The sequence below is a fragment of the Acanthochromis polyacanthus genome, chromosome 20 (genome assembly GCF_021347895.1).
Source record: "Acanthochromis polyacanthus isolate Apoly-LR-REF ecotype Palm Island chromosome 20, KAUST_Apoly_ChrSc, whole genome shotgun sequence".
In the NCBI taxonomy this organism is placed as follows: domain Eukaryota; kingdom Metazoa; phylum Chordata; class Actinopteri; family Pomacentridae; genus Acanthochromis; species Acanthochromis polyacanthus.
The window spans coordinates 22,546,319-22,558,365 of NC_067132.1; the positions used below are offsets into that span (position 1 = coordinate 22,546,319).

The following is a 12,047-nucleotide window of genomic DNA, read 5'->3' on the forward strand; positions in this document are numbered from 1 at the left end:
ACGGACCCTAAACCTGACCCTAACACTAACCCTAACCTTAACCTTTGCTTACCTTTCAACAGTTTGCAGTGGTTAGCAGCTTCTTGACTCGAGAGACTCGCGTATGGGTCCGTATCTGTCGGGCAAATTGACCATATCCGTAGACACTACCATTTAAATAAGTCACAATGACAGACTGCATTTGGTTTATAATGACACATCTAAAAAGCTAATATCTAAGGAAGTTTCATGACTATCACAATAATAGAGCAAATCAAAGCTGACAATAATATGAGCGTGTCGCCGTACGAGAAAATAGTCAGTGCGGATTTGTTAAACTTGCTTTAATACTAAGCACTTCACAGACAGGATGTTTCAATCAATACATGTTCTGCTCAGATGACAGCAGAAGAAGTCAATATACAGGATTAGATTCAAACAGTGAGCACAAACTGAAAATAAAAATAAAAAAATAGCAAAGATGCCACAGTGTGGTTTCTTAGAATAGTGTCTTTTATCAATTATAAAGTAATAGAACATCTGTGATATCTCTATTTTTATGCCTGTATACTTGTTGTTTTCTAATGAGATAGCGGACTTTATACTATGATTAATTACATTTTTATATAATGCAATATATATCTGCAGTACATTCAAAATAACATATTAGAGCATATATGGCTGCTGACGTTGCCTTTACTGCCACAGCAATGATCACTGACATGCTACAAATAGAGTCTAGTTCAATGACGTCTGTGCAAAGGTTTTATACAAATTAAAGGATTTTACAACCCGACTGTACAGCTGTCAGAAAACACTGTTTTTAACTATGTGCACAACTTGGTAAAACAGCTATTCATGTCTTCAGAGTGCACAAATATTAATAATAATAATAATAATAGCAGGACAGTTCAGTAGGACTATGTGTATCGTGGTAAAAGCCATACGCAGCACGTGATTAGTTAATTACAGACCACTAATTTAACAACTTATCAGTCTGGACACGACGCCAGAGTCAAAGCTGATAGAGAGCCCTCTGTCAAATTTTAAATGCACATTCGAGTCCAGGATTTTCCCTCCAACGTTCCTCGGTGATGAACCTGCTTTGATGCAGCCGAACGTCGCTTGTTTTAACCTCCAGCTGAACTTCAAACTCCGCTTCTCTCACGCTCCGGTCAATCAGCACCGTTCACACTCTTCACAGACGTGAAAAGGTTTTTTTTTTGGCATGTCTCTGCTGTCAGTGATCCATGCAGCTCCCACTGACAGGTTAAATCAAACAAGCGTTTTATACATTTAGTGCTGTTTGACTCCTTCTAGCTGTCACATCTAAAATCATTCTCTGCTGCTACAAACATCTGATCCTGAACTCTTGAAGGCACATCTGGCAACAGATAAATTAGAGGAGAAAATGACTGAAAAATAACATTTGAGAGAGACATTAATTAAGACAAGATGGAACTTAATATGTGTTAGCATTTTCATTAAACTCTTGCTTATTTTCCCTTCAAATGATCAACAGCTCTCTTGAGAAATCTTGACATTATTATCTGAAGTCTTGTTGAGGAATATTATAATGATTTTTTTTCTATTATTGAGTAATCTGATGATCATTTTCTCTATTAGTTGATTCATTGTTTTGCTTATAAAATATGAGAAATTTCTGAAAAAAAACCCCTAAGACAGTCAATTTACTACAACGTATGACCAAAAAAAAAATCCTGTTTCAGAATGTAGAAGCAGTAAATGTTTGCCATTTTTAATTTTAAAAAATGAAAAGCACACTATTGGCAGACTAACCCTCTGAACTCCAAACAGTCTCTAGGCATGTTTTTGCTCACATTTTTACTTGCTGTGTATCATTTGTCACAGCAACTTAAACTTCTGGACCTCTATTAAAAGAACAAATCCACAGCTACAAGTAGAAAGAACTTAAAACATGTCTTCTGTGCATTTCCTTTTAAGTTATAATGCTGGTAATTTTAAGAAATGTCATTAAATATTTTACAAAAATAGGCCCACATACTCACAATATTTCACTATTTACATTTTAAATTTATTTCCATACTAGTCTCCTATCTGTTCTGTGTAAACACCACCTGTAGTTCAACTTTGTTTTCCTGGAAAAATTTCAAAATTTTCATCATGTTACTGTTGGTCACAGCTGAGTCACTAATGGCTCCCTGATTGTGCCAAAGAGTGCAGAATTGTTTGTTTTTCACAGATTCTGCTATTGCAAACTGTTGATTTGAGGTAAATTTCACATTGATTTTCATGAAATATCACAATTTAAAGCTTAGATTTGGTTAATTTATTCATTCATTCAAGTCACAAAGTCGAAAATCTGACAATTCAATGGCTTTATAGCTCCCTATTCTGATAAATGGTGTAATTTTGGTGCCTTCAAAGTCTACTGGTAGGTATTGGAGTTCAGAGGGTTAATGTGTTATTTGATGAATTGACTTATGATTGCAGCTTAATATTCCATATAATTAGAGAGCTCTTCTTAACAATGAATACCAGCTAGAAGGACAAAAATAAATACTATTGAAGATGCACTTCGATCACATTTGGTCAAATCATCATTTTTACATCCACTTGCACCTAATATTATATAATCTTCATCAGCTGCTGTTAGGGAACAAACGCTGAGGGTCAGGAGGATGAAGTTATTATGCAGAAAAGCTCTATGCCAACTAATGTGAAAGGTGGAATACAATTAAAAATGTTCTTTTCAATGCCTGAATGAAATTCATCAATCAGTTTTGACACTGCTTCAACCCCAGCTGATGATGAAAATGAACTGAATCAGAGTCTACATTGCTGATGTGACGTGGGTCAATCCCAGGTCATGGGAGTCTTCTTTTCCAATGTGGGAAATAGAAGACAGTTCCACCGCTAGTCATGTCGGTTTGCTCGTCCCATCCGGGTTCTCCAAGGGGACGGCGGCCTCCTGTACTGTGCTCAGGGCCTTTTTGCTCCCCGACACCTTCTCCCCCTTCAGTCTGGCCGAGAGGCAGAAGTCTTTGAAGCAGCGTTTGAAGTTCTCGTCCAGGAAGGCGTAGAGGACGGGATTGAGGCTGCTGTTGGTGTAGCCCAGAGCAACGCAGAAGAAGTAGGCGGCCATGATGGCGGTGGTTTCCGGGACGCTCACGAGAGCTTTGACCAGGATGAAGATGTGGATGGGCGTCCAGCAGACCACGAACACGGCCACCACGACCACCACCAGCCTGGTGATCCGCCGCAGGTTGCGATCCTTCTCACGGGAGCCGGACAGCATTCGGACGCTCTTCAGCCTCAGGACCATGAGGGAGTAGCACACGGTGATGATGAGCACAGGCACGACGAAGGCAAACACAAACACACAGATCTTCATCAGCGTGTCCCAGTAGGTGTACGGCTCCGGGAACTGCAAGGCACACTCAGTTATATCTGCAGGAGGAATCAAAGGGACGCGATGTTCAATAAATGGCAAAGTGCACTTTTACTTTATCATAAATATCACAAATAAAATTCCACTTTGCACCGTCAAACTTCCAATTTAGCACGCTGTTATGAAACAGCTAATCTGCACTCATGAAGGAACACTTTGCTCTTTTTTTCTTACATCATCTGTATTCAGGAAGGATGTACCTGATGTGTGGTTAATGGAAAACTCTTTCCTGACAGATGAACTTGATAAAATATATTTCTGGGCTTTAAAATGTATTAGTGTGTTCTTCTGCTGCATAGAAAATTGGCTGAAACTTTTAGACTTTTTAAAAGTATGGTCGTCTGGATATCAGACGGCCATACTTTAGTCGTCTGATATTTTTGAATTCCTGATGCTGATAGTGTGCTTCATCATGTATTTTCCTCTAAATGGGATCATAATTTACAAAATGAACACCATGTGGTATTGAAGAAGACTTGAAACTAACAACTGAGACCATCATTTCATTAGAAATGTTAGAATGTTAGAATGTTTTCTGAGATAAATAAATGAGAAGTCTGGTCATTTTCTGCTAAACTTCTTTACAGTCATATTCTTTTTGCAGCCACAGACGTCACCTCCTACTGGTTGATAGAAAGAATGCAGGTTTATTTTTTCAGATTTGGAGGCTACATCCATCTTTTCTACAAAATTAATGGTTAAATATGAAGCTGCAGTTAGCAGTCAGCAAATTTGGACTTTTTGAAAGTATAGTGAAATCATTACCTCACTGCTGTTGATCTGGGTATGCAGTACAAAAGCAGGAATCCATGCAACAGATATCCTGCTTCATCATCTATTTTCCTCTAAATGGACCCTAATTTACTAAAGGAATACCATGCTTTTGTGAAGAAGACGTAAAACTCACATTTGAGACCGTAATTTCATTGGAAAAATGTTTAAATGAAGGATAAAGTGAGAAGTCAGGTAATTTTCTCGTAGATTTCTATACAATTAGGCTTCATTTTGCAGCTAGAAAAGTTGCCCCCTACTGGCTGATAGAAAGAATGCAGGTTTATGTTTTTTCATCATTGGTTTCTGTTTTCAGATTGAAGGCTACGTCCATCTTTTCTCCACAGTCTACAGTTAAATATGAAGCTACAGCGAGTAGTCAGCAAGTTTAGGTTTTTTTAAAGTATGTAGAAAACGCCTCCTCACCGCTGTTCGTCTGGGTACCACCCAGCACAAAAGCAGGAATCCCTGCAGCCGACGACAAGATCCAGATGCACACGTTGATCATCTTGGCCTTGATGGGAGTGCGGAAGTCCAGTGCTTTAACCGGGTGACACACGGCCACGTAGCGATCGACGCTCATCATGGTGAGAGTGAAGATGCTGGTGAACATGTTGTAGTAGTCGATGGAGATGAAGACCTTGCAGACCACCTCGCCGAAGGGCCACGTGTTCAGAAGGTAGTCGGTGCTCTGGAAGGGCATCGTGGTGGTGACGAGGGCGTCGGCAAGCGCCAGGTTGAAAATATAAATATTGGTGGCCGTCTTCATCTTTGTGTACCTGTTAAACATGTAGAACACAAGCTTGTCCGGTGATTACAAAGACAGGAGCCACAGCGAGAGTCATCCATCCACCCAGACTACCTTGGTAGCATTTTTTTCTGACTCTGGAGAGCACCTTTCTTCTTGCCTCATCATGAATTAAACATCGTCCATTAGGCTGCAAAGCTGCCTTGAATCCGTAATGTAATTTTTCTGACTCACACTTAATTGTTATGTATAGTAGGCCTACACTGCTGACTGCAGACCATGTATAATCACCTTGCTTACATTTTGTTAAAATACAATAGCATAATCTGGGTTGTGACTTTTGCAAAGTTTAATTTCATTCTAATCTTATCTCTTCCTGTGGCATTGCCTAAACGATATCTGTGCACATTTCTCTTGATTCAGCACAATCTGTAAGTACCAGGCAGCATATTCATGATTCTTTTCTACGATCATCCAGAGAACAGATGAGTCGACTGGGACCTTCTGTTCAGGCTGCTGCTAGGAGAATGTACATTCATCAAAGTCAGACTTCCATTCTTTTCTTTCATGAATTTCTCCCATTATATATTTTTGTGAAGTTTAAAAAAAATCAAAAAGTAGTTCACATTTTCAGAAGTATTCACTCGCTTGCCAAGTGACATGAGAAGACTGACTTTGTTTCTAGGCTGGATTAAAGAAATGGACTGTATATGAAAGATGGATGTGACCACAGAGGCATCGCCCACTGGTTTATGGACAAACGTTTTGAAGAGTAAATCTTATGGCCAACTCCTTACATCCAGTAGCACTTCATCAATCCAGAAAACATACCTCGTTTCATCACGTATTTTCTTCTAAATGGAACCGTAATTTACAAAATGAACACCAACCTGTTTTGAAGAAGACCTGAAACTAACAATCAAGACTATAATCTAATTTTATATATGACCACTGAGATAACAGATAAACTGAGAAGTATGGCCATTTTCTCATAAACTTCTATACAATCAGACTTCTTGTTGCAACCAGAGGAGTCGCCCCCTACTGGCTGACAGAAAGAATGCAGATTTATGTCTTTTTAGCTTGGTTTCCTTTTTCAGACACAGAGGCTAGTTTAATCTTTTATAACACAGTTTATGGTTGAATGTGAAGCTGCACCAAGCATCCAGCTAGTTTAGCTTAGCATACAGACTGTAAACACCAGGAAGGAGGTAGCATCTGTACAGAGGAAGAATAAATAAATAAATAAAAATTACCTACAAGCTAAACTCATGCAGTAATGTAAAAAGAAATTGTTTATCAGTAAAAAGTTTGCTTTGAAACTAACTGGCCTCTAACTGGAGTTTCATATTTAATAGATAATTATGAGAGTGACATCAATTTCCTCAATTAACTTGCAGCAAAACATAGAAATGTCTTCCTAAAACTTGAAAGTTTTCCTTAAAGTTGACTTTCTGGCGACTTGATTGAAGAGAAGCAAACTTCAAACACAACATATAAGCTGATATGTGGCAAAAAATATCAGCAAACAGTTGCCTCTCTACACATCAAACAGACAGTTAGCAAGATACTATTGATTAGGGATTGTGTTTCTGGTCAAGTGACCAACAGAAGTCAGATATAATCTCTGTTTTAGCTCTGCTTTGGTCTCCACCAACTCCTGAAAAACAAAAATTGGCTTATTAGCCGCTACACATTTAACTCTGTTCACCACTTAGTCACAAACTTTGTCTCCCTCTGTGCTGGGTTTGGAGCATAAAGTGGGTGCTTGTTGCTGCTGGAAATAACATTTATGAGGAACCAAATTTAAAGCTATGGGTGGTAAGATAAAAATATTTGCTGAAAGACACCATAATGCTCTCTAGAACTGAAAGGACCTGGTATTGGGTGGTATTTATCTGTAAGTTCCTCACAACAAGTTGCACTTTCTCATTTGATCCAGAGTTAATGTAAAAATGTTGAATAGTAACAATACAAACAATGCACATTTAAAGAAATAAAAGTTGCACTACCATGTCAGACACTTCTAATAAAGCCTTATAGAATAACATTTACTCCGTGGCCTGAGTTGACAGGGTCCATATTAGATTATTGTAATTCCAGATATTTGTTTACACTCCATCAACATAAAACATCTTCTTTATGTGCTGAATTGTCCTCCGTGGAGCAACTATGCAGTAAAACATACAGTCTTTTCTGGAAGCGAATTGACACAATTGGCTCTAACCGACAGGCGAAACAATCTATATCTGATTTTAGGTCATTGTTGTCTATGGACTGAAGTATTCTGGATGGCACTGCTGCACTTTGCATTACATCAGATAGGATTTGCTGTTCTCACAGACTATAAATAAAGCCCAATGAGGAGCAAGCAGGCTATCAGCTTGACAGAGCGCCGCTGGTTTCAACTATAATTAATATCACGTCTGCCAGAATTGGAGAAGATTTACAGAAGATTGTTTTATTTTGAGAGTTGCTGGATTCATAACATCGGGTAGTTTAAAGGTTTTGGGCACTTTTCAGCCTGAAGGAGGCAGAATCGGCTCATAGTGTCACTCCACACATTTAATGCCGGATTAGAAATGACAGCTTTCATATTAACTCTGAATGCAACCCTGTTTTCTGTTGGCTAAGAGCCAAGAGCTTTGTACCTTTTTCCCGGGATGAACCTGTCCCGGAAGTGCATCCAAGAACAAAAAATACAGCCACTAACAAGAGATCAGACACACAGCAGATGGTTTAAAGTTCACTGTAAAAGCCTCAGAAGTGGTGCCAATGCTTTATCCACAAGCACTAACATTTACAGCATGGAGACACAAAGTCTTCTAGCTAGATGTTGTTGCTGAAAACATGCCATAAATATGTTTCCCTCCTTCTGACTGCTCATATATTTCCTCAGTTATCAGCACGGTGACTTAAGTTAATATCTGGCACATCATAGGAGCAATAAGTGGGTTGAATGGTGTAATTTTTACTTCAAAAACGATCTTACCTGATGATCACATACATGACCAGGCAGTTGCCCAACAAGCCGACCACAAACACCAAGGAGTAGACTGCAGTGATGATGGGGACGATGGGGGACATGCTCTCCTGCTCCCAGCTGTCATCGTCGTGGCTCACATTGCGGCTGTCGGAGTATGCAGACACCCAAGCAGAAGAAGAATTCACCAGACAGTCTTCTTGTAGCGTGGACAGGCACTTATTATCTTCTTTGTAGATTTCTACCGGAGTGTTTTCCATTCTGACACCTGTTTGTTGGGGAGAAAAAAGCTCCATAATGAGACTATAACGTGGATGAACTGGAAAAAATGTGTAATATGGCACAAGGTGGCCAAATAAGGTGCGACTGAGCCACAATTACGCATGCAAATAAACACTTAATTCCTCGTGAAAAAAAGTGGATATAATCACGTTAATGCAAATATTACAGCTGCACTAACACACTTCGGTTGAGGAGACACTTGTGGATCATGCAAAACACTATCAGCAGTATACACACGGAGACGTTCAGGAAAAGACGCGCACTGGAAACGCATCACTGTCCTCGCAGGTTACTCACCTTGATCAGCCAGAATTAGCAGCCCTGGATTTATATATCTATTAGGGAAAAAAACTGATGAATCCTCCCAGTTATAACCTTGTTTTGTCGCCTGGAGGAGGGGGAGGTTACAGCTCATCAAAGTTTTGTGGACGGTCTGGACTGCGCGCCTGGAGAGGAGCAGCGGTGGCGTCTTTGCGGACACTCGTGCACACGCACTGGTGGTGGGGTGGCGCGCAAAAGAGGCTAGACCCACCACACACACACACACAAACACGCACGCACGGGCGCGCGCATTCACCCAAAATATGAGATGACAGAGCGATGACAATAACGCGCGGGCAGCTTCCCACCATCATTATGTCACAGCAGAGTAAACTGTTGCGCATCATTAAGCGAAGGCATCCCTGATTTGTATGTTAGAAGGCTTTGAAGGGTAAATCCCACCGTTACAACTACATTTGCATTGCAGTTATATAAAAGTCTTCTGTCACAGTGTTCTTACTGTCAGATTAATATCAGCAGGTCTCCCGGGGCAGAGAAATTGTGAAATTCACCGGGAGCGCAGGAGACATGAATCTGGCGGCATTCAGCACCCTGCGTGTGCGTAATGATGGAGGTCATAACCACTTTCACAGAACACAGCACTGCACATTTCAGGGCATTTCTGCTTTAGTGGACACGGTGAAGTCCAGGGACAGAGCAGGAGATGATATATGGCCGAGGTTCAAACACAGACAGCCAGCAGGATGAAGCATCATTTCACCTTCTGAGTCATTTTAAAAGGAAAAGTCCAAACAGTCCCACATTGCAATATTCTGCCTCTCTGTTAACTCTAATAGTTAGCAACTGGTAACAATTTGGTCTTAATTTACAGATTTCCATCATTTTGGTTAAATTCTAGATAATAGATTGACGATAAAAAGGGCCAAAACTGTACTCAATGTCCACATCAACAAGCTGCATTTTTACAAAGAGTGATTCATTCTTTTACAAAATGCTACCATAGAAAATACACTGTTTCTTTTCTGTATTTATATCACTCAGAAATGTTATTGTTTTGCAGATATTTGCTGCTACTTGAAAGGAAAAAAATATATAAATGAAGAGGAATATGAGACAAGAGATCAACATGTCAGCTCTTATGTCCAGGTATTTACATCTTGATATGATACACAGCTTAGAAGATAGCACCTTTTGTTTGAACCATTTTTCATGTGAACAAAAGTACTGTAACATGTGACTGACATGTGTTTTGTTGCCCTGTTGTGTCCTATTACACTGATTATTCAAATGGTGCTCTATGTCTACGCTCAGTTTCAGATTTGGGTTTTGCCTACGCAGACTGCATCTATAGTTAGAGGTGTAACCAACATGAAAACCAAAGAGCTGATTATGGGTGAAGCTGAGAGAAGATGGAAAATCAGTCAGAGCCAAACACTGGCCATAGTTGGTACAAGCATTTGGAATGTCTTGAAGAAGAAAGAAATCACTGGTGGACTCAGTAACAGACGTCAAACTGGTAGACCAAGAAAAACGGCAGCAGTTGAAGACAGAAACATTGTGAGAGCTGTAAAGAAAGACCTTAAAACAACTGTTAGTGACATCAACAATAACCTCCAGAGGGCAGGAGGGAAGGAATCACAATCTACTGTTGGGAGAAGACTTCACGAACAAAAGTGCAGAGGCTACAGCAAGAAGAATAGGAAGGCCAAGATAGAATTTGCCAAAAAGTACAGATTTGAGCCTCAAAAACTCTGGGACAAAGTTTGATGGACTGATGAGATGAAGATGAACCTTTACCAAAGTGATGGAAAGGCTAAAGTTTCTAGAAAGAAAGGATTTGGTCATGATCCCAAACTGCAATGTTGTGGTTTTAGCCTGCATGGCTTCTTCTAGAACGGGCTCGTTGATCTTCATTGATGCTGGAACACATGATGGCAGCAGCAAAATGAACTCAGAAGTCTACAGAAACATTTTGTCTGCCCATTTAAAGAAAGATGCAACCAAACTGATTGGGAGATCCTTCATCGTGCAGCAAAGTAATGACCCAGAACACACTGCCAAAACAGCAAAAGAGCTCATCAGGGGCAGGAAGTGGAAGCTTTTAGACTGGCCAAGTCAATCTCCAGACTTCAACCCTATTCAACTGCATTTTAGCTGTTAAAGAGGAGACTGAAGGGAGTAACCCCCCATAAACAAATAACAAAAGCGTCACAAAAGAAGAATGTAAAAGTTTGATGATGTCAGTTATTCTATTCAATTAAATGTATTCACTTTAATCTGTTTTAAGTCCATTTGTTTAAATACTTATCACCTAAAAATTTGGTGTTCTGTTACAAATAAAGCTATCTTCTAAGTTGTGTATCAGATCCACATGTAAAGCTTTAACTGATTTTTTCTTTTTTCTTCAGCGTCGCAGTATTCCATCATTTTTTCATTTTCTTGCATCTTGCACCCAGATTACTACTATTTTTTCCCAACATTATCTTTTTTCTATAGTGCATGACTTGATTATTTTATTTGACTTTCACAATGCAAACCTTTTTCATTCTTTTACTTGCTACCTTTTAAGAGTTACAATGCTGATTGAGGCATCAAGGAATGAGGAGCAACATATAGATTTTCTTCAAGGATTCATTGTTACTCCAACAAAAGAAGAAAAATCTCTGTCTATACGTATAGTGTACAGTGTTTCAAACTCTGAAGTCTCTCCAGCCTGATGCATTGAGCTCCTTTCTCTTCTTAAAAACATTCCCCGCAGTACGGGTGCCAAAAAAAACAACTCTTCTTATTCTTTATCCTACAGTCCTGGCACCACAGGCTGCTGGTGAACGACATTTTATAGCAGTGGGTGAAGAATGTGAAATGGCAGAGTTGTACAAATGTGTGAGGTGCATCTGTCTCCAGGATAGTGTTACTGTAATTCTCTTTAACAGCCTGGAGAATGTGCTAAAAGTTGTTAAATCAGCTTGGTACTGGGGGATAATGAGAATAACTTGTAAAACATATTTCAAACCGAAGTGCTCCACCAAATATCACTTCTGCTTGGGATCACACTGACTCCAGAAACAGCATCAAACGGAAGGTTTTCATCTCTGTTTGGGAGATCGATGCTGACAACACTGTTGATGCTGCATCTCCAGAGAGTGTGACTTTGCATAGTTCGTAAAGACACAAAAAGATCTCAGCAAAGTTACTGGATAAAGGGCAATAAAGTGGTTAAACATTAGTAGAAATAGATAATGATCATAAGGTTGCACAAACTGGAATACTTTACCTGCAGTTATCAGGGAAAGCTCCACTTTTGTCAGTTTTAAGAGACAGTATGAGACAACTTTAGGGTAGGTTTAATCCAGTCAGTATTAATTGTCGTTTGTTTGTTTTACTGCATTGTTCTTTTGCACATCTATAATGCTGTATGTTTTTCTTTTATGTGTGGGAAAACAGATGGAAATTAGCCTTGTGCTAAATCCGGAACATTTACTGCAACCTTGTGTAAACTATTATGCGACTGTATGTTCATTAATATGCACTGTCCCGACCACATAAATAAATAAAATGGAATTCTAATT

General features: G+C 39.5%; 1 protein-coding gene across 1 annotated transcript; it reads right to left on the reverse strand.

The window, feature by feature from the left end:
• Positions 1-308: 308 nt before the first annotated feature.
• Positions 309-11,743, reverse strand: LOC110952607 (delta-type opioid receptor-like). The gene is made up of 4 exons (XM_022196222.2): positions 8,494-11,743; positions 7,924-8,182; positions 4,610-4,962; positions 309-3,411 (listed from the first exon to the last, which is right to left on the reverse strand). The coding sequence occupies exons 1-4, from the start codon at positions 8,609-8,611 to the stop codon at positions 2,882-2,884; spliced, it is 1,260 nt and encodes a 419-aa protein (XP_022051914.2). The 5' UTR covers positions 8,612-11,743; the 3' UTR covers positions 309-2,881.
• Between the last annotated feature and the right edge of the window lie 304 nt (positions 11,744-12,047).